Source organism: Pan troglodytes, chromosome 11 (genome assembly GCF_028858775.2).
Source record: "Pan troglodytes isolate AG18354 chromosome 11, NHGRI_mPanTro3-v2.0_pri, whole genome shotgun sequence".
Lineage (NCBI taxonomy): Eukaryota > Metazoa > Chordata > Mammalia > Primates > Hominidae > Pan > Pan troglodytes.
In genome coordinates, this window is record NC_072409.2 from 107,220,576 (window position 1) to 107,244,513 (window position 23,938).

At 39.2% G+C, this 23,938-nt stretch overlaps 1 protein-coding gene across 38 annotated transcripts in view; it reads left to right on the forward strand.

Moving 5' to 3' along the window:
- The window catches only part of PTPRD (protein tyrosine phosphatase receptor type D), a 2,309,829-nt gene that overhangs the window by 1,882,879 nt on the left and 403,012 nt on the right, over positions 1–23,938 (forward strand). For all 38 annotated transcript variants that reach the window (XM_054658683.2, XM_054658684.2, XM_054658676.2 and 35 more), the window contains one exon: positions 4,888–5,054. In XM_054658683.2, coding sequence (XP_054514658.1) covers positions 4,991–5,054 — 64 coding nt within the window. In that variant the 5' untranslated portion in view covers positions 4,888–4,990. The remainder of the gene's footprint in view (positions 1–4,887; positions 5,055–23,938) is intronic.

The window sequence follows — 23,938 nt, forward strand, 5'->3', positions numbered from 1 at the left end:
AGAAAAATGAAAAATGTTCAGAGATAAACAATGATATCTAGTTTTAAGTGACAGCAGTAGTTGTTTTTTGTTTTTTTTTTTTTAATGCTTAATTCTTTCCTTTTCTGTTCCCGTTTTCAGAGTAATGATTTGGTTCTCTAACTTTCTCATAGAGTAAACAGTGAAATTTTTAAAATTATGAACTCATAGATTATAATGTGATTTGTTGTAGTTCTTTGCAGTTATTATTCTTTTTGTCACTCAGATTTCCCTGCATTTAGCTGATAGGCACCTCATCATCTTGGATTTTTTTTTTTAAATATAGCCTAGTAGTTCTGACAACTTCCTTGCTTCCGGTATGGCAAGATGTTGACTAATTTTCTACATTTCCCATACAAAGCCTATAATCTGCCATTTTCTAAGGGACTCTAGGCCCTAGTTTGTCTTTTTTTAAAGAAAATTTTATTACAGTATTTAGAAACAAATATCAACAGTAGAGAAAGCTGAAAAAAATAGTACAAATCCTTCAACATTCATATTGGTTTGAGTATGAATATACTTATTACAGAAAAGTGTTACAGTGGTAAGTTGAAGAAAAAGAGTTGGATAGATGTCACTTTATGTGATCGCTTGAAACCGTGATTTGGTAAGGCTTTTAGGCAAGTGCGCTCTTTGTTGTTCCATTTCAAATTATATTACATGCATCGTATTGCCCTCTGAACTGTTAGTTTCTCCAACCACCCATGTACAGATATACAAAAGCAAATATTCAGTTAATTGGAAATCAGCAAAATTATTGTTTCATAAGATCTTTGTGGTATGAGAAATAAGAAACCAGAGAGTTATAAATTTTTTGAAATTGTATTTTAGATTCATTTACATGGTTGAGTTCTATCTGCATGTCCCTGCTGATGAAAGACAGACAGCCGGGTGCAGTGGCTCACATCTATAATCCCAGCACGTTGGGAGGCCGAGGCGAGCGGATCACGAGGTCAGGAGTTGAAGATCAGCCTGACCAATATGGTGAAGCCCTGCCTCTACTAAGAATAGAAAAATTAGCCAGGCGTGGTGGTGCGCACCTGTAATCCCAGCTACTCAGGAGGCTGAGGCAGGAGAATCGCTTGAACTGAGGAGGCGGAGGTAGCAGTGAGCTGAGATTGTGCCACTGCACTCCAGCCTGCTTGACAGAGAGAGAGACTCTGTCTCAAGAAAGAAGGAGCAGAACATATAAAAATCAAAGGGTTGGCTTCTGCTGAGGCTATTGGACAAATGCTGGATAATGTGTGATGTAAGTAAGGTAAAACGTGGTACTTTTAATCTCACTGAACCTGCTTGCTCTTTTTTTTTTCAGAGTACTTAGCAACCCTTGCTATAGATTAATGGAAACTACTTAGAATATTCTTTTATCCTGTTTATTTTTGGTTTAATTATTTTCTTAAGAATCCATTTCCAATTGTTGTACCTAAATTTAAATTCCACCTTACTGATAGGCAGCTAGCATTTCCCTTTTGGCAATGTTGCTGTGTAATAAACAAGATAAGGAATGGAGATTAGCCGGAATGAACATTTAGAATACGTTTTATCTTCACACCTCTGATCTCCTTTGGGCACAACCCATTTAAGTATAAATATGTATGTTTATAGCTGCATTCGTTTCTAGAGTGCTAGATCCTATCACTGTTGCTAGTCCAGGAGTAACATTTGAAGGTTCATTTGAAAAAATTTGGTCTTCTTATGCACTTCAGCTGAGTAGGAGGAAAAGCCAAATCACTTCTTCCCTGAGCGAGCATTCATAGGTCTCCATCTCTGTGATCACACGGAGTCATTATGTAGCAGTTGGCTCTGATACGCTTGCACAGACACAAATTGAGTCCGACAGGACTGATGTCTCCTGGACTTTGCTGTCATTTGAAATGCTGGCATGAGGATGGGAGCAGTGAAAGCGGGAGGAGGGGAATGGGGAGGGGAGAGCTGATTCCTTTAGCACTTTTCCTAGGAACTTTTGAGATTTTTAACATCTGATAGCTGTGAACTGCTTGATAAGTTGTTTTTCAGAGGAGATTGATAACAATAGCTGATTTGGAACAGCTGGCCAGCTTCTGGATTCAAGAAGTTTTCCAGTGTACCACTTGCTTCTTCATGCCAACCCACTGTTTAAAAAAAAAAAAGGAGACTATCTAATAGAATGGTAGAGTGATTCCTCTCCTTTTTAGTTTTATCTTCCCTGCATTCAAACCACTTATGAATAGTAATAAAAAAGATAATATCTTTAAAACAATTTTTGTTCTCATGCTTAAGCTGAGTTTCAGAAAAGACTTACTGTGGTATCTGCATTATAATTCTTTTTAAAGTACAAGTTATTTTAGTGGATTAGGTTATTTCTGGATATCTCTAGTATTTCCTGTCAAAAATTTTGTATATGTTTCAAATATTTCAGTTTTAAAAATTAAAGGTATGCAGTTTCATTTTGCAAATGAATGCTGATAGTCATTTTCAGATATTTTTTGCAGTGATAGAGGATGTAGTAGGATGTGATCTTCTCTCTTTATTTTTTAATTTTTCATTAAGAGTGTACTCTGCATAAGAGGCTGTGCTAGATTTATTGAGGGTTCTATAGGTACAATTATTTAATACGTGAAGAATTATACTTCAAATGATTGCTTGGAGCCAGTCATTGCCTCCCTTCCTAATTCCCACCAGTACCACCATTACTCTTAAGTCCTGTGTCACTTCTCACCTGTCACTCTTGCTGTGGCCTAATAGCATTCTCTAAATCGTCCCTGATCCAGTTGTCAGTTAATCTTTCCAAAGCCTGGTTCCATGGTTCCTCTGCTCTAAAACATTAAATGGCTCTTTTTGTAGTTTGCTGAATAAAGGCCATTTGACTTAGATCGCCATCCAAGGCTCTCTGTGACCTATTTTTTTTTAAAGGCTGAATCTTTTTTTTTTTTTTTTTTGAGACGAAGTCTCACTTGTCACCCAGACTGGAGTGCAGTGGCAGAACCTTGGCTCACCAAAACCTCCGTCTCCTGGGTTCAAGTGATTCTCCTGCCTCAGCGTCCTGAGTAGCTGGGATTACAGGTATGCACCACCACGCCTGGCTAATTTTTTTGTGTTTTTAGTAAAGACGGAGTTTCACCATGTTGGCCAGGCTGGTCTTGAACTCCTGGCCTCAAGTGATCCTCCTGCCTCGGCTTCCCAAAGTGGTGGAATTACAGGCGTAAGCCACTGCGCCTGACTCTGAACCATTTTCTTTTGCTTCATCTTCTGGTTTTCCTAATAGAAGATGGTTTCCCATGACTTCAACCAGCAGGTTCTCAAAGTGTGGTCTCTGGACTGGCAGCATCAGCATCACCCAGGAACATGTAGAAATGCAAATTTATGCAAATATGTGACCCAGGCCTGTAATCCTAGCACTTTGGTAGGCCAAGAGTGGTGGCTCATCCCTGTAATCCTAGCACTTTGGGAGGCTGAGGCGGGCAGATCACTTGATGCCAGGAGTTTGAGACCAGCTTGGCTAACATGAAACCTTGCCTCTACTAAAAGTACAAAAATTACCCAGGCATGGTGGTGGGCACCTGTAATCTCAGCTACTTGGGAGGCTGAGACAGGAGAACCACTTGAACCTGGGAAGCAGCGTTTGCAGTGAGCCGTGATTGTACCACTGCACTACAGCCTGGGTGACAGAGTGAGACTGTCTCAAAAAAAAAAAAAAAAAAAAAAAAAAAAACCAAATTATTGAATTATTGGATCCCCACCACAGACCTACTGACCCACGAACTCTGATGGTAGTACTCACGCATCTGTTCTAAGAAGGCTTCCAGGGGGCCCCGTGCATGCTGACCTTTGGGAGGCCCTATTCCAACCAAACCAGGAAACTCAGGTTTTCCAAAGTTCCTTTCCCACTGCCCTGCCTTTGCATAGAATTCCTGGAATGCCTTTTCGTCATCTTGTTAAAATCCTGGTTAAACTTCAAGGCCTAGTTTGAGACACTATTTCCATGATGTCAATCTTGATCCTATCTTTTACAGCATTATCTGGTTTTCCTTCCTGGCACTAATCACTTATTAAATTGTACTAATCATCTGGTGTACCTGCTTTATTTTCCCTACTAATCTGGAAACAAAAATAATAGAACCTGACTCATCTTTCTGCCTTGAGACACCTTGTGCTGTCACTCTTGATGCCTTGCACACAGTAGGTGCTCTAAAAATAGTTTGTGGCTTTTTGATTTTACAGAGAAGATTGAGGAAATGAAACCCTTGCCCAGGAGGCATATAAAAATCCTGTTAAATGAAAGAGGCTCATGCTAACTATTGTTTTGACTTATTGATGCCAAACTAGACTTGAACGTTGATGTGTCTTCAGGGAAGAAGCCAAATATGCTAGTGTAAAAAATTCTAACCTCTGCTATTTACCTGGAGAAGTTGAATTAGCCCTGTCATTTCAACTGATGCCAAAAAAGCAGCTTGCATTATTGTGTCAGTAATAGACTTTTATCCTGCATGGAGGAACTTCTCTTAAATCTTTCTCATAGCACTGGTGTGCTTCTTTGCACTGATGTATTTACGTAATGTTTCATAAGAAGTGACAGTTCCTTTTTTAGGTCTTTGCCCAAAAGGTGGCATAAGCAAAGAATGAAAGTCAAGGTGGTTGGCTTTAGGAGGGCCTAAAATTGGGAATGCCAGAGCTCCCACGTAACACAAACCCGGATAGTCTAAGACTCCTACATTTTACAAACCAAGTTATTTCCTTCCTAATACAAAGCATGACAGTTACAATTGATTGTGTATTTACAATGGATTGTGTCTGTCATGGTGATTGTGATGGAACCAGGGGGGAAAGAGTAAGAAATCTAAGCATCTTTGTGTTTTCTTCCTTTTCTTTTCTCTTCCTCCCCGCTTTCAGGCTCTGAAAGTGTTCCAGCTGAAATTTCAGATCGGACAGACTCGCTGCGGCTCCGGAGGCAGTGATTCCAAGCTGCTCGCGCACGCTGCTGCCAAGCTGCAGGATGGTGCACGTAGCCAGGCTGCTGCTGCTGCTCCTCACTTTCTTCCTCCGCACGGATGCTGAGAGTAAGCCATTCTTCCCTTCTCTAGGGGGCTGTGACCATAATGAGTGGTTTTGTTTGCAGTTGGCACCAGGCTCAGGGCCTCTGAATACATTTCCTTTGGAAGTAAATCCTGAGACACTGTGGGATCCTCCTTGGCTACCAGCCAGCCTTTGAAAGAGATTATTGACGTGACTTCCTCACCATTTCCTCTCTGTTTTATTGCCCCTTTTCTTGTGCATCTAACTGCTCCTCCTGTTTATTTATTTTTTTATACCTCTTATCAGCCTGGTAGCAAAGATATTATGAGACCAAGGATATAACTCAAACTGAGGTTAACCAGTTGATGGTGCCAATAAGTAAACATTGTTCAGACCCACTCAAAATTTCTTTATTTTTGTGGATCGTTCCGTGTTTAGAAAAATGCACAATGTCACAATGAGCCTAATTAAACTTCCAAGCCCCTTGTAGCTGTCATAGCAGCTGTTCTAATGTACTGTTTCCGACAGCTGTCGTCGAGTACAGTATTCAAACAAATCAAGCAGAACTGACAACTTTGTGGCTGGATGAAGGGTCTGGAAGCATGAGGAGAATTCTGTGGACTAGAGACACCAAAGCTTGGATTACTGGACTCAATTTATGAAACTGCTATTGTGCTCCATTAACTTGACAATTAATGAGACGATCACATCTTCCTAATTAGGAAATCATTAGGTCTACCTTGTTTACCTGCATTTATTTTCCCATCTGTCCTGTGGCTTTTTGGAAGAGATAGTATTGGAGAAGGGCATGTCTCGGCCTTGTACCCCCTGACATGTGTGGTTCCTTGGTAGTGGTTTAGTTCATACGTGAGTTGGCCATTTTCTTTGGGAATCACCTAGTATGAGTAAAATGTGTAACATCTGCAGTCATTCACGTTTCTCTCCACTGACTATTTCAGTGAGATTAAATTTGACTCATGTTAAGGATGTTTCCAAGACAAGGATCCTGTGTCATCTTGGCCCCTTTCTATTAATTGCATTTTGACAAGAATTCCCTCACGAGCCACCAATTGCTTCATGGAAATAGGAGCTCTATTTTCTAAAGAGGTATTTTGAGAAGTGAAAGGAATCACATTAATAATAAGATACATAGGTAACATGCATGTTTTAAGCACAACATTCTCTGGTTAATAATGTATATAGTTTCCTAATTAGCACTTGGGAGTGTCAACTTAAGGTGAAGCCAAGGAATTTCGAGTCTAATGCCAGCAAATAATTAACTGGGAAAAGACCCAAATGTTAGATGTTCTTGTTATTTTAAAGCCATTTATGTCAAAGCTTATTTTAAAGGTGAAATCTAAATTTAGTTTATTAAAGAGAAATTGAGACTATGGTTTTATTATTTTTGTTTGGCTAGAGTGCAAAAGTAAGTTGTTTCACCATTGTTAATTTTTGGCAAAAGCCCATTTAGACCCTGGGAGCCCAGTTTAATGTCAGATCACAGCTAGAGTTTTTCTTAAAGTTACTAGATATAATTATTGTACGTCCATGAAGTTATCTTTCCAGATAACTAAAGATGTTCTTCTACTGAGCAGTGATGCCTTTGCTTAATTCTCTGGTGAAAAGTGGCAGACAGATGTGGAGTTTAGAGAGGAAGACTTTTAAAATTGTGTTTGAAAAAACCATCTTTTCTGCAGATAACCGTCATCTTACTGGTTTTCTCCTCCATCTTCCTCTCGTTCTTCTTCTTCACACTTCTTATGCTGTGTAGTCTTACAAAAGAAATCACAAAGGCCCTTGTTAGCAATTTTTAGTTAAGATATTTATCATGCTGTATGTTTTGTGATACCAGCTTTCAACCTTAAGATGTCCCTTGAAAAAGAATCTACTCCCTCTCACCCCTCCCATTATAGCTAAAAACAGGAAGCAGGCTTCAACTTGGCCAAATCAATTTTGATTAGCTTTGTCCTTGTCTAATCAGCCTCCATGTAGTATATTTTCCTTTTCACAGATTCATTTGGCACTCTTGAATAGCATGTGTATTCTGAAAGTTATTGACGAAAGAGGAAAATTTAACCATATCTTTTAAGGTACATTTTAAAAGAAGAAGGAACATCCATTTGCAATCTAGCAGAAGATACCTGTGGTTTGTGAAAGCACATGGTAGAGTCGGAGATATCATTTTAGTCACTAAAAATGTTTAAAAACAATTGGTAAAATAGGATCCAGATTATAACTTATCAAATACTGTCATTACCTTTTCTTCAAACACTGAAATAAAAATAAAGTTATAAGTAACACTAAAGAAAAATTTGATTTATTCACTATCATATATAAAGATAATATTTTTCAGGCTTTTATTGCCTGGGTCACTGATTGGTTTTCTTATGCCTTCATTAGCACATCTAGCCTTCTTTGTTTTCCCTTTTACCTAACTGTGTTTTGTATTGATCCAAAGGATCAAGAGTTATTAATAGTAGCTTGTCAGAGCCATTTTAGAACTCTGAAATAATTTTTTCAAATGTTTGTCCTCCTTTGAAAAAGAAGACTATATGGGGGTGGGAATGGAAAGAAACCACTCTAGTTTGCCATGTTAATTTAATGTGTCCAACTCACTCTCTTTTGAAATGATTAACTCCAAAAAGCCTGAGAGTCAGGGTTGTAATCTGCTGTATAGAATGTCATAGCAAAGTACTGGGTGTGAAGTTGCATTAAGGTGGAGGGCTCTTATAAGCCTTGGTTCAAACCTAGGTTGGAAAATTGTGATAATATCCCTCAGCAGAAGATTATAGTCTTTGCCATTGCCAGTTTAAAATGCCCTATATATCCACTATTATTTTAAAAAGCTAGACGTGTGTTTGTATCTGATTTCTGTTCATTCCGGTGTCTTGAATGGCCCAGATGATTTTGCTTGTTGTTTCTTGAATGCATGTCTGGACAGTAGAGCTGTGATCTCAGGGAAGGGCATATGCGACTTCTGTTCGAGCAGCATGAGTAAGCTCTTCTTCAGGGCTGGCCAACCAGTTTTGTGGTTTAGGTAGTGCTCCGAGAACCATTGGGCTGTGAGATGCATGCAAATTAAAGATTCATATAGATTATGGTAATGTAATCCTCAGGTGAATGTTTTTCTTCTGGATGAGTTTTCATAATAGCTTCTGTTAGTTGTATTTCATACATAAATTTCGTTTGCTATTTACCAGTCTTTAAAAAAGAAAAACCAAAAGCAGACCAAGAACCTACTGTTAGCATCTTCTTTGTCAGACCAGTTTCACTCTAACGAAATCACTTGTAGCATACTGTTACATTCTAGACCTGAGTTTACACTGTGGTCATTATAATTAAACCTGAATGTTTACCTGATCTCAGAAATAGAACATTTTTTTAAAATTGTAGAGACACACTCTTCATAATTTAATTCCTCAGATGGTTTAGTTCATCCATTTACTTGTTGCTTTTTGTCATTTTTCCACTTCAGATCGTGAATACTTCTTCATTCTCCTTCCTTATTGTTAAAGAGCCTTGCTGTAGTCACTGTATACTCACAATATTTCTTTCTTTTTTTTTCTTTTTTTGAGACAGAGTCTCGCTCAGTCGCCCAGGCTGGAGTGCAGTGGCATAATCTCGGCTCACTGCAAGCTCCGCCTCCTGGGTTCACGCTATTCTCCTGTCTCAGCCTCCGGAGTAGCTGGGACTACAGGTGGCCGCCACCTCGCCCGGCTAATTTTCTGTATATTTAGTAGAGACGGGGTTTCACCGTGTTAGCCAGGATGGTCTTGATCTCCTCACCTCGTGATCCACCCATCTTGGCCTCCCAAAGTGCTGGGATTACAGACGTGAGCCACCACGCCCGGCCTATACTCACAATATTTCTGTCTTTTATGGAAGCAGTGAGTCCCTCCTCAACCCCCTTTGGTATTATATCACTGTAGACCATGGAGTTTCTTTATTTCTTTGACATTAGAACATAGACTGACATCTGTGTTGTAAGATAATCATTTGCTATCTTAAGTATTTCCTGATGGGCAGCATAGAGTAATGGTTAAGAATGTGAGCTCTGAAGCCATAGTCTGGTTTTGAAGTCTGGCTGGGATTTGGTAAATCATGCTCTTAGCCTCAGTTTCCCATATCTTTGTCATTTTGATCAATCTTGCTCTTTGCTTCAGTTTTCCTATTTTTAAAATATGGATGACGGTGATGGTCATGATATAATACTCCTGGGTTTTGCGAGGATTTGCTGAGTTAAAAGAAAACTCATAGATTAGCAGATAACACAAGGTAGGTATTTCGTGAATGTTAGCTGTTATTATATCATTATTCAACAAGATTTAGCAAGCAGTTTTATTGAGCACATGTGAAGCACTGTGCTAATTTTTTTTTTTTAATTTGACCTAGAGGTTATCAAAATTTGGGTGGTGGATAAGCCAGGTTTTCTTGTAGCAAGTTAAAGTCTCCAGCTTGCTTCTCTGCAAAGTCCTATATGTAGGAGTTCTTATAAACCCTTGCTGCCGGGCATTAAATTGAAGATCAAGAGGGGAAATATAAAGCATATCTGCTTTAGTCTAAAGTGGTTAAAAAAAGGCTTCTTAGAATTACACATTTAAAATTAATTTGGCTTGGGTAGAATGGATAGTAGAAGGTGTTTCCTCTGTTTGTACGGTTGCCTCTTACATACATTTTATTGAGCAGCTCACAGGAAGGAACTATAGAAATTTACTGTAGGTAAACACAGTAATACAGTGCCTCTTCAGAAAGCTGAAGGTGGGGGGTGAGCTTGGTGAGAAAGAGAGTGAGTGGCCATTGATATGACCAGGAATTATCTTGCAGGAAAAAAATATATTTTTTAGTTTTTTTGAGACAGTCTCACTCGTCGCCCAGGCTGGAGTGCAGTGGTGTGATCTTGGCTCACTGCAACCTCCACCTCTGGGGTTCCAGCAGTCCTCTTGCCTCGCCTCCCGAGTAGCTGGGATTACAGGCCCCTGCCACCATGCCCGGCTAATTTTTGTGTTTTTAATAAATACGAGGTTTCACCATGTTGGCCAGGCTGGTCTCGAACTTTGAACCTCAAATCGTCCACTCGCCTCAGCCTCCTAAAGTGCTGGTATTACAGGTGTGAGCCACCGTGCCAGCCAAAAACATTTTTTTAAAGGAATAGGAAAATGATGATGTTGAAAGCAGGGCAAATGATTGCATCTTGCAGAAATTGGCGAGATCTTCCCAAAAAAGTTAGGAAAGGAAAGGATAACTTTCTTATATTATTAAAATGCATACATTTCAGTAGGCAGAGTCAGTTTACACCAGAAACATATCTTATTAAAAAGATTTTGGTTTTTGCCGTGTGTGGTGGCTCACGCCTGTAATTCCAGCACATTGGGAGACTGAGGCAGGAGGATCATTTGAGGACAGGAGTTCAAGATCAGCCTGGACGACATAGCAAGACCTCATCTGCACAAAAATTTTTAGAAAGTAAAATAAAAATGTCTTTTTGTTTTTGTTTTAGATTATGAGTGTTATCTCTATCATTTAAGTATCCTTTAAAAGATAAATTGCTTGGGATGATGAAAATGTTCTTTTTTTTCGAGATGGAGTTTTGCTCTTGTTACCCAGGCTGGGGTGCAATGGCACGATCTTGGCTCATCGCAACCTCCGCCTCCTGGGTTCAAGCGATTCTCCTGCGTCAGCCTCCCTAGTAGCTGGGATTACAGGCGTGTGCCACCACACCTGGCTGATTTTTTTGTGTTTGTAGTAGAGACAGGGTTTCTCCATATTGGTCAGGCTGGTCTCGAACTCCCGACCTCAGGTGATCCGCCCGCCGTGGCCTCCCAAATTGCTGGGATTACAGGCATGAGCCCCTGCGCCTGGCCTCAAAAATGTTCTTAAGTTAGATTAGAGTGTTGGTACTGAGTATAAACATAATATACTAAATACCATTGAATTGTATACTTTAAATGGGAAAACTTTATGGTATTTGAATTATATCTCACTAAAGCTGTTAAAACAAGGAAAAAAAACAGCCAGTTGTGGTGGCACATATCTGTAGTCCTAGCTACTTGGGAGGTTGAAGAGGGAGGATTGCTTGAGCCCAGTTTAAGGCCGTAGTGACCTAGGATGACATCACTGCACTGCAGCCGTGTGACAGAGAGAGACTCTGTCTCAAAACAAACAAACAAACAAAAAACACCTAAACCAAAACAAAAAGCAATTTCTGCTTACCCTAGTTCTTTGGTTAGAGTCCCTTTAGTATATGCAATCTGAAAGTAACCTGTATGTTTACATGATAAACATGTAGCCATGTTTATCAGCCTTCATTGTTTCTCTTTTCTCTAAATTAATAGAGATGTGGCAAAATTACTCCCTCTTCCTTCCTCCCCTCACTTTAAAGTAGCTAAATTAGCAGCATCCAGCTGTCTGAAGCAAGGAAAGTATTCCAGCTATTTTACTGATCCTTTAGCCTCATTGTGGAGTTTCTGTGGCTTTTTGAATTAATTGCTCCCAGCAGAGCTGTAGCTACCTAGTAAGATTAAGACTCTGTCACAAAATCAACACACGTGTACATTTCAAAGCATTTTTTATTGAGTATAGTAGGACTTGCTTTTTTAAACAGTTCCAAAGTATGACCTGTTTGTTATCTCTATTTGGGAATAGGCCCTAAACTCTAAGGATGGAACAATTATCAAAAGTATTTGTGAACTAATTCTTATTATTTGTAATAGTCTGGTGGTATTTGATTCTACTGTTGTGTGATCTCCTGGTTTTATTCCCTTAACATTCTTAACTTCTTTAATTTTCCTCTCATTCTGTTTCTATGTACCTGATCTACTTCTTTTTCTTTTCCCTTTCTTTTTTGAGACAGGGTCTGGCTCTGCTGCCCAGGCTGGAGTAGTGCAGTGGCACAGTCTCCGCTCACTGCAACCTCCACTTCCTGGGCTCAAGTCATCCTCTCACCTCAGCCTCCCTAGTAGCTGGAACTACAGGCACGCGCCACCATGCTTAGCTAATCTTTTTTTTTTTTTTCTTGAGATGGAGTCTCACTCTGTCACCGAGGCTGGAGTGCAGTGGCACCATGTTGGCTCACTGCAAACTCCATCTCCTGGGTTCAAGCAATTCTCCTGCCTTAGCCTCCCAAGTAGCTGGGATTACAGGTGCCCACCACCACACCTGGCTATTTTATATATATATATATTTTTTTTTTTTTTTTTTTTTTTTTTTTAGTAGAGACCGAGTTTCTCCATGTTGGCCAGGCTGGTCTCGAACTCCTGACTTCAGGTGATTCCACCTGCCTCAGCCTCCCAAAGTGCTGGAATTATAGGCATGAGCCACCACACCCGGCCTTCTTGCCTAATTTTTGTATTTTTTTATAGAGATGGTTTTACCATCTTGCCCAGGCTGGTCTCGAACTCCTGAGCTCAAGTGATCTGCCAGCCTTGGCTTCCCAAAGTGCTGGGATTATAGTCGTGAGCCACCACACCCAGCTGTACCTGACCCATTTCAAGTAACCTTGACTTGGTTGGGAGCCCCATCCCCTCCTGCCTACGTAGATGTGTTTCTTGTTAATTCAGAAACTCCAAGCCAGCCTCTATCATGAAGTGAAGAATTAAAGAGAAAGGTCCTGTGATTGGATGGAGATGCCATTTTAGAACCAATTCTTTAACCTAAAATTAAGTATTTTCTTTTTTCTTCAGTTTGCTTTAGCTTCACTTATTTCTTCACTAAACTCTGTGTGTGTGTGTGTGTGTGTGTGTGTGTGTGTGTCTGCTATGTGGAAAGTTCTGTGTGAAGTGGTGGGAATATAAAAATTTTAAACAGTGTGGGCCTACACCAGCCTGTAATCTATCTTCAGAATTCAAAGCTAGTGTTTAGGATGCTCTCAAGCAATCTTCTCAGACTTTGTCTCTAGGCAGGAAGTAATGCATAAAGAATGTGGACCCTGGAGCAGAGTGCTTGTGTTCAAGTCCTGCTTCTGCTGTATAATTACTCTGACCACGGGCAGGGTACAAATCTCTATGTGTCTCTCATCTGTAAAATGAAGATAAATATAGCACACACTTGATATAGTTATCACAAGGACTAAGGAAATAACTTTGTAAAGCATTTTGAATAATAGGATTAAATATTCAGTAAATGTTATTAGTTGCTATTATGCCTTTTTTTCTCATTAGTTTGTGTCATTTCCAAATTAGAAGCATCTTTGTTTGGATCTCTGTTGGCATATATTATCCCATTAACTTCACAATTTGAGCAGAATCTTTTTAAAATGTAAATATGCTTATTTATATACATTTATGATTTCAAGGGACATTGACTGATTGGCTCATTCATGTCTTTCACAGTCCCATTAATAAATGTTTATTGGACACATTTCCTGTGCCAAGCATTGAGTTAACTACTGAGGATAAAATGTGGATTGAAAGCAATATGATCCCTGCCCCTAAAAAGCTTAAACTCTAGTGGCATAGCCAAATATTTAACATTAATTTTTAAAATTTACATTTTCTAACAGTAACAAGTACTTAAGGGAAGAAAATAAGCAGCCAAGTGGCTCATCTGTTCTGAAAAGTAATCCACAGCTTTCCTGAGGGAGTGATTTATTTTTTCTATTTTGAAATAATTTTACACTTAAAAGACATTACAACAATCATACAGGAATTTTCCATGTAGCTTTCATTCAGTTTTCCTAATATTCATATATTACATAATCACAGTACATTATCAAAACCAGGAAGTTAACATTTGCACAGTATTGTTAACTAAACTACATGTGTTATTTAGATTTTACCAGTTTTTACATGCACTTATTTTTAGCTATTATTATTATTTATTTTGGACACAGGGTCTCACTCTGTTATCCAGGCTGGAGTGCAGTGACGCGATCTCGGCTCACTGCACCTTCTGCCTCCTGGGCTCGGGTGATCCTCCCACTTCAGCATCACTAGTAGCTGGGATTACTGGCACGTGCCATCACGTCCGGCTAATTTTTGTATTTTTTTTTAGAGATGGGGTTTCCTCATGTTGCCCAGGCTGGTCTCAGAATCCTGGGCTCAAGGTCTGCACCCACCTTGGCCTCCCGAAGTGCTGAGATTACAGACATGATAAAAATAAATGCACCTGGCTAAGTGGTGGAGACTGGCTAAGACAAGGCTTCATAAACCTTGTTCAAAATCTTGGTTTTTATTCTATGAACTGCAGGAATCACTGACTTATTTTTAAGCTGCTATAGGAAGACATTTACATTTTTAAAAGAGCAATGAGGTGGCATGGTGGAAAAATTCTTTGGAGGGAGGCCAGCCAGAGTGGCCTTGAGATCTGTTAAGAGGCTAGTTGGAAGTTATGGAGTAGATGTGGTACAAGGGACCAGGCTGATAGAGGTTTAAGGAGGCTAGACTGCTTGACACTTAAACATTTTTTAAAATTGACCTTTGTGAAGAAGCATTATTCTAAAACTGAACCACCAACAGATTGTTAAAATTTAGAGTGAAGGAGAAAACCATGTTAAGAAGGGACCTAAAGTATATTCAGTACCTTATAAGTAATCCTTTGTTTTTAACATGGCATTTTAAAAATTCCCTCCAAATTTATCTTTCCTCAGTCTTGTAATTTCACTTTTTAATCGTGAAGTTCAGATAGTTTTATTTAAACTTATCTTTTTGTTAATATCTGTTAAAAATGTGGAATCCAGAATCAGTTTAAAACAATGAAGTTCAGTGCCTTACTACAAAAGACATTACAACTTAGTTTTGTTCTCTCACAAAAGTTTTAAATTCACTGTACAATTTGCAATAGGTTTTCAAAAATCAACATAGTACTGTGGCAGTTATTTACAATAACTACAGTTATTAAATGTGGCTTTAAGATACACTAAGTACTTAAATCATCAGTTTAAAAAATAGCACACAATCTATTCCTTTTAAGCTAAAAGTACGGAAAGTATAACAAATCTACTAAACCAAGTATGTTTTCTTAGTTTTTTTTTGTGTTAAGATAAATATATAGAGAAACATATACTTAAACCTTTTTAAGATGCTTATAAAGGAGTGAGAGAAAAATAAAATGCCATTGTTTGTCACTAAAAAAAAGTCATTTAAACCTTTAATCTACAGTGATTTTAGGTTGATAGAAACTCCTCTAATATCTATACTTATCTTTTAAAACAAATTTCAATAACAGTTCATTTAAAAGTAATAATACTTTTCATTCAGCACATGACTACATTGTGCCTCCAATAAGCCAGATCCAGATTCCTGTTACCACAGACTTTATATTCTAGTTGGGATGTTGTGGAGAAAGGAGCAGTGCAGCAAGACATGGCTGTGGGCAACAAGTCACTGAACGGTGTGACTTTGGAGAGTGATAAATGCTGCAAAGATCGTAAAACAGCATGATGTAATATGAGAGTAAGAGAGGATATGAAGGGAGAGGATAGGTCTTGGTTTGGTTTGTCATATGTCAAGGAAGGTGTTACTGAGTGAGATACAACACTTGAGCCGAAGAATGGGAAGGGTCCAGCTATGAAAAAATGGAGTTCAGAGCATCCAGGCAGATGGGGGAATGAGTGTAAAGACCTTAGTGCAAGGAGGAGCCTAGTGTGTTCAAAGGACAAAATAAGGTCCAGGAGACACATCATGGGGCCCTGGAGGTCTTATAAAGGGTTTGGATTGCTGGGCTAGGTATAGGAGAGTATGTAGGGAAACACATATATTATTGGGACATCTATTCATTAAACTTGAATTGGGTACTACTGTTCTCTACTAGGACAAAATGTGTATATATTTTTCCACAAATAGTGCATTGAAGGTTTGATACAACCTCCTGATCAAGTTATAAACTCGCTGTCTAAACAGCTTAACTGAAATTTTCTTTGCACCAGCCGATATAGACTTGCAACACCAAAGACTTTGGTAAATAAAAGCACAAATGTCTGCTTTTAGCTCGTTATCTCTGGTCAGTTTTATTTTTCTTTTAAAGCAGACGATAGTTTTACATTGGAAACATGTAATTAAGTCTACACTTTCCTTCATCAATATCCATAGCTGCAGATAGTGAAGGACGGTACATTTGTCAAGTAAGGCTGTTATTGGAGGGTGATGGTCAACATAGAGTTGCAGGGAAGGAAGGAACTTCAATAGGGCTTTTCCCTATATGCTTCCATTTTGTCAAAATTACAGCAATAGGATTCCTACGTGATTCGTTGAAGTCCCTGTATAGATTAAAGCTTTTTAATAAAATATTTCCTGGTGAACTTCTTCCATTTAAGAAAAAAAAACCCTTTATTGTTTATATGATTTAACATATTTGGATTTATTTTAAGACCGATGGGAGTGTAAGGTAATACATAAAATGATTATTAAACCATAACTTAAATGTTTTCTCTAAAATAGTACATGGTGTTAGTAACCAGATTTGCCTTAAATAATGGCTCCCTTGCCTACCAGGAGCAATTTTCTCAATTCTCCTCGGAGGAGAATTGAGAATAGGTAGGAGAATTCTGACCCTTTGGCAATGCTCATAGCTCTCACAGATTCCTGTGATGTTTAAATGAGATCCTGAATGTAAAGTCCTGTGAGGTTCAGTTTTCATTCCGTTCTTTCTCTCTGTACACACACACACACACACACACACACACACACACACACACACACACACACAGAGTAATACTTAATGTATGGAGAAATCAGCTATTTAACATTTTTGACCTATTGAGATGATTTTTCTTATCAAGGAATTCTACTCAGGAAGCAGCTTACAGTCCAGTTGTGACAACCCAGTGGTCTCTCAACATTGAGAACTGTCCCCTGGGGGCAAAATCACCCAATTGAGAACCACTGATGTTGCTTGTGAAAGCTTTGGAACAGAAGGTTGGAGCAGAGGTTAGGAGAGATAGATACTGCCCTTCTAGTTAATATGGGGTTTGGAAGGGAGAAATTTTGTTAGAAATATGATAGACCTTTCACAAGCTCTTGAAATCAGCTGTGCGAATTGGGAAAGAGAAATCGTAGTTCTGTGTAATATCTGTAAAACCAGAAGCAGATTGCCTTATCACTTTATGTCTCAGTTTTTGTTGTCTGGAGTATTAGATGATAATTATAGGATTGCTGTAAAGACAAAAGCAGGTTAACCAATGTAAGGTGTTTAGTACTATGCCTTGCACATAGTAAATGCTAAATAAACATTAGCCATTATTATAAACTATTTTATGGTATATTAATTTTGTTAATATTTTATTTTTATCAGTAAAATTAATTTTATCTTAATTAATTACCACAGTGATTGTGATACCTTTCACTTGAATACTTGAATAATGATTTAAACACTTTATCTTTCTTTTTTTTTTTTTTTGAAATGGAGTCTCACTCAGTCGTCCAGACTGGAGTGCAGTGGTGCGATCTCGGCTCACTGCAACCTCTGACTCCCAGGTTCAAGCGATTCTTGTGCCTCAGCCTCTCGAGTAGCTAGGATTACAGGCATGTGCCACCATGCCTGACTAATTTTTGCATTATTAGTAGGGATGGGGTTTTTGCCATGTTGGGCAGGCTAGTCTCGAACTCCTGACCTCAGATGATCCCCCTGCCTCGGCTTCCCAAAGTGTTGGGATAACAGGTGTGAGCCACTATGCCCAGCCAGTTTAAACACTTTATCTTCTTAATCTCATTTGTTCCTGAATATTCTAAGTGTAGGCAACATAATTTTTATCCTCCTCACTTCTCAGATTAAAAAAAAAAAAAATCCAAGGGTCAGAGTAGATGACCTGCCTAGAGCAAAAAGGTGAATAGGTGATGGGGAAGGACCTAAAGCACACACTCATGATTCCCTGTCCAGAGAAGAGGCAGAACAGCTGAAAAGAGCAGGCAAGAGAGCTCAAAATGCACAGCAGCCAGAGGGCCCAAGAGATGCCAGTGGGCATCAGGTCCAGAGTTATCCAGGTTCATTGTAGTTACTATGCCCCTCATTGATAGTCATCTTCAGGCCCTAGAGTCATGGAGGAAAGTTATGTCACAGTCACAGCTTACACACTGTGTAAGAATTGAGAAGCACTGAGTGGCTTTTAGAATGGCTTCTAATTTCAATTTAAAAAAACCACATCAATTTGGAAATTTTTGATTTCTGTGTGACTAGTGTTTCACTATAAAATGATTTCCATTTTTTTAATTAGGCTTTCTTGTTCTTCTTTGTCAATTTGATTATAAATTGTCAGCAGTAAGGTCTGCTTTCAAGATTTTGTCATTGTGATCATGTTGTCACTTTACTCATCATCATGGTGTGGTAAATTGGAAATCATGGCCAAAATATTTTACAGTTCCTCTCATCAAGGTGCAGTCCGTTTCCCCACTCCTTGAATGTGGGTTAGTCCCCTGACTGGCTTTGATCAGTAATAGGAGGGTGCAGAAGTGGTAGTACACCAGCTCTGGGCCTGGCCCTTCAGCAGCCTGGAAGCTTCTACTTTCACTCTCTGACATATTGAGTCATCATAGTAAGATGCTCAGCTGCCCTGCTGAAGGGACCCCACAGAGAGGGAGAAATACTCAGCCAGCCCACACCTGTTGCAGCTGTCCCAGGTGAGGAGCTAGATATATGAGCCAAGCCATCTTGGCATTCCAGCCAGAGTCCAGCCTCTTCTTCATGACTATAAGCCATATGAGTGACCACATGGGAGGTGGAGTTTAAAATCTTCTAGCTGAGGCCTGGAGGGAAGAATCATGTGCAAAGAAATCTTTGCCTTAAGCCATTTTTGAAGGGGTTTTTAACACAGCAATAAATAACTGAAACACATGGTGATTGTTGTTATCAAAATGAAGCATCTACCAGCTTGAGGAACAATCTTAGAGCTGCAGTTTCCTCTGGAACTGTAACACAGATGGTGTTCTAGATAACACACTTTTAAATGCAAGGTTTTTTTTTTTTTTTCTTTTTCTTTTTTTTTAGAGTAAATGAACACATTGATATACATTAGCTAAAGCCCTACTTGGCGCTAACATTTTAAAAGCCTTATACATTTTGCATGCCTTTTGACCAGAGGTCAGCAAATGTTTTCTGTAAAGAGCTATATGGTAAATATTGTTGGCTTTGTGGGTCTCTATCACAGCTATTCAACTCTGCCACTGTAACAAGAAAGTAGCCACAGCCAATACAAAATAAATGGGTAAAACGCTATTCCAATAAAACTTTATTTAAAAATACGTGCAGTGGGCCAGATTGTTCAAGAGTCCTAGTTCGATCACCCCTGCTTTTGACCTTACTCACCTACAGCTCGTCATCAGACAGGAGAAAGTGGAGAATATCAGCAAAGGACCTTGTTTAACCTGATGAAGTTAGTTAAAGGGAAGAGATTAGTTTGATTAGCCTCCTTTATCACTTTGCTTTGTTAGTAATATTTATTGGGCGCAGATTAATTAGAAGAAATAAGTTCAGGGAGCGCATCTCTTGATAAACATAGATGTCTAATGGCGCTTAACCTTTAAAATGTATGCAGAAAAAGCTTTGCATGTTATTGCTCTTCATGTCTTTTGGGGGTGCTTCAGGTATTCAGCTGTTAGTGCCATTTCAAATTGCAAACTCCTGAAAAATGAATAATTTATCAGCTGAGGGATAGTTTTCATTGCACGGCGTGCCTGACATTTGGAGCTATGAACATCTTAAAAAAGAGGAAAAAAGTGCTGGAAAGTATTACATTTGCTTGGAACGTTGTAAGGGGTCTGTGAAGAAACAGTTTGTAATCATGGGTCTCGAAGCCTGAGATTGGTTTCATAAAGGCAAATAAAAGCACAAAAGTCATGGTGAATTTGATCACATTACAGATGCTTCTGGTGTAGATATACTCTGTACCATTTTGGTGCTTATAAATCAAAAGCAAAATAAAACTAATGAGAAAACACCATTGATCCAGCAGCAAACGCTCGGAAATAACACTACGCTCCATCGTGCCAGCAAACTGAAACGCTTTTGTGGGAGGTGGGAAGGAGAAGGTTCGGAATTGGAATCCCTGGCTCACATGGGAAAATTTAAGAACGAACTATGGTCAGCTTGTCCTGGCAGTAAATAGGAGGCACACGTTTCTGCAGATGTAGGAAGGGCATACCTATATCCTTGTAAGGACTGAGGTTGTTTAGAATTGTATAGAGAAGGCGGACTAATTAGATTAAACAAAACTCTCGGCTTAATATGAAGGAAAATGACTAATAGTTAAGTCTATTCAACTATGGTGTAAACTCTCAGGGGAAAGAGTGAGAGCCCCACAGCATGACTCATTTGATGTAAGCAGCAGAAACCACTGTGGAGAACTACTATTTCTGAAATAATCCAAACTACATCAGAAAAGGTTATAAAAAGACTATTTAGCAACTGAACAACACATACTTCTTTTTCATTTCAATTGTTGTGATTTGGAGTGAGAGGGAAACGAGGGGTATTATGATAATTATAATAAAACAGTTACTTGCATTCTGAGATCTAGTTTCTCTAGAGAGCTTGTAGTTTAACAAATGAATCTGACACCCCTACTGGGCAGGGAATAATTGGCTTAAATCCCTTTGGTGTATTTACTCAGGCCACTAGATTGCTTTTTCTAGCCTGAAGAAAGCTTTGACAAATTATGATCACCAACATTTTGCTAGCCCAAAAAGTGCTTTCTGATTTTCCAGCTTTACAAGCATTCTCCCTTTCTCCCTTTCTCCCTTCACAGCTTTGCCTTTCAGGTCTCACCTCCTCTTCCAGGTCCATCTTTTTCTGCTGTCTTCATCCACTCTTATTTAGTGCTCACTATGTTGCAGGCATTTGAGTTACAAGGAAGATAGACCCAAGTCACTGCTGTCAGACTAGTGGTAAAGATAATTATAATAAAGGGAATTCAGGGCAGGAGGTAGATATACGCACAGGATGCTACCAGGAGCGGGTTCCTTATTGGAGTTTACAGGGAATGTTCATAGGTGTGCCGGAGACGGAGAAATTGTGGAGGGCATTAAGGCAAAGCTAATGATCTTGGAACTTGCCCGGTAAAACGGTGATTCTCAACTTGATAAAACATCAGAATCACTTGGAATAGAATGTAGACATGTAGGCCCCACACCAACTAATTTAATAAAAACATGTGAAGGTGAGGATCAAGCATAGGTAATTTAAAAAATGCCCCTCAGTTTATTCTCAAGTGAGGCTGAGTATTACAAATTACTAGGGAACCCAGTGAAAGTTTTAAACTGGGAAGTGTTGTGGCCTGACTTGAATTTTCAATAGGTCACTGGCAGCTATGTGGAGGATGCATTGGAGGGTGGAAGACCAGTTAGGAGACTGCTGTGAAGTCAAATAGAATGAGGGAGTTGAGGATCTGAACTGTCTTTTTGAATATGGGATACCAAAGGACCCTATACAAAACTTATTCAAGAGGTGGAATTTGCAGGATGTCATGATGAGTTGACTTTATAAGTGCTTGATGAGTCATAGAAGGGACAGCCAGAGAGGATGAGAAGTAGGTTGGGGAGGATACACTTTGTGTATTTCTCTTCCATACCTGCTTCTCCCCCCAACACACCTAATGCACATTGATACGGTTTTTGTGTCTCTCCTAGCAGGTATCATAGTTTTCATATGTTACTTTTAGATGTATTTGTCTAACTTTTCTTTCTTTCATTCTTTTTTGAGACAGCGACACACTCTGTCACCCAGGATGGGGTTCAGGTGCAACCCCTGCCTTCTGGGCTCAAGGACATCAGCCTCCCCAGTAGCTGGGATTACAGGCACGTGCCACCATGCCTGGTTAATTTTTTGTATTTTTTTGTAGACAAGGGGTTTTGCCACGTTGTCTAGGCTGGTCTTGAACTCTTGGGCTTAAGCTATTTGCTCCCCTTAGCCTCCCAGAGTGCCCAGCCTAAAATTTTCAATTCTCATACAAGTTTATTTATTCATCTCAGATTCTGCCTCACCCCCAACCCCCTACATTCCAATACTGGGCCTTCCATACAGCCAGTGACCAGGAAAGTAAAATTCATTATTGAGGTAGGCCAGTTCAACTGTTTCGAAAGTTTGTGTTGTATCTCATGAGGGAAGCCACCACCCATTCTCTTCTTCCTATTTGGGAGTGCATGCTCCAGATCCTTTGATTTTCCTAGTGAAGCTTAAAATCTAGGTTTATATGTGAACCATCCCTAGGTTTTACATACTGGCTTGAATCAGAAATCATTAAGTAACAATAATATTGAGGCTAAAGGAAGTACATCTTTGGGATGGATCTCGTCTGCGACTACAGGCTTTCAGTCTCTGTGTAGGGCCTCTAGAAATTTGTAGAATTGAAATGAATAAAATTTCTCAATACCGGCAGTTTCCAGCCCTTTCTGTGCTTAGCAATAGGAAATGTAAGAAAGAATTGGCAGCAAACATTTGGGCTGATTCTGTTTGTGTAAAGTGAATTAGAGAATGCATTCTATTACCTGGTATCTTACAGTAAAATATGAAGCAGAAGGACACATTTGAAGTACTGTAACCACAATTACATAGATACTTCTAGTGACTGTGAATTTGGGATGATGAATTATTCATTTAAATCCTTTGGTTCTCCTTGTAGGTTCTAACAATGCCAGGTTTACAGACCTTAGGTGTCTCCTAGCCCAAGGCTGGGGAGAGAGGCTCCCCCTCTCTTCTCCTGGTTTCATCCATCCTCTGGAGTCAAGTTATTAGGTTATTAGGTTGGTGCAAAAGTAATCGTGGTTTTTGCGATTAAATAGCTTGGTTGCTGGAGCTCCTTTTTTCTCTTAGGGACTGCTGTGGCTACCCAATGTGAAGCCACAGACCTGTTAAGGCTAAAGAGCAGGTGAACAGTAGTTCAGCCAGTGAATTAGCATTTCAAAGGCCAGTGCTCCAAAGGGCACTGCCCAAGTGAGCAGCTAAGTAGAAGCAGGAATCTACTCATACTGTAATGTCTGTGTACTATTTCTGTGAAAATGACTTTTGAATTGTCTGAAGGCTAAACATTTGGTGCTAAACTTTAAACTTATCTATTTTGTTGTAATTGTCTCTAGAATGTACTTTGCCTGTCTCAATATTAAAGAGATCAAATGAAACATGATTGTTGCTTGATTATTGAGGTGACACTAATTAGGAATATCAATTTATATTTTTCTCTATTAAGAGGCCCTGAGGAATGACTGTGGTAGATCGTTGGCCTGACTGTTGCATTTTTGTAGGTCCGTATATGTTTTATAACTTTAGTTAGAAGAAATATGGTGTGGTGGGAAGAGCACTGGTTTTTAAATAAAATGATCTGAGTTCAAATCCTGTATTTTGCTATTTACTGGCTAAGTGGTCTTGGTCAAGTGTGTTAACCTCTCTGAGCATATATTTTTTTTTAATTTTATGCAGCTTCTATATATTCTACACCTACTGCCCGCCAGCATATCGCTGGATGCTGGTGGTATGATGGCAGGATGGGAACGGGTAGGGTCTGTGCACTCCTGTAGCTTCCAGGCTAATCTTAGGTTGCTCATCTGTGAAATGGGTGTGAGAACCTCATCCTGCAGTTGTTATGTCTTGTGTGAGAATTAACTGGGATAATGTGTGTGAGGTCCTGGCAGTGATTAGAGGCTCATAATTGGTCGATGTAGCTGTAAGATTTGCTTTTTCTGCTGAGCTTAGTTGATGACACCTTCTAATTTGCTACCTTAAGTTTACAGCAGCTATTTTTTTTTCCATAGATCTTTTCTGCATTCACATTTTAACTCACAGATATTGTTCAGGTCCGGGAAGTGTGAGCTTTCTCTCTTTCCTCTTGAATGTCTTGTGTATAGGTCCTTAAGCAACTCATTCATTTCAGAGATATTCTTTTTATTCTAGGCTTTTGAGATACAACAGTGACCTAGACAGACCATAAAAAAAAAAAAAAAAATCTTGCACCATTAAGGTCACATTCTAGGGGGCTGTAAATTATGAAATAAAACAATAAATACAATATAAT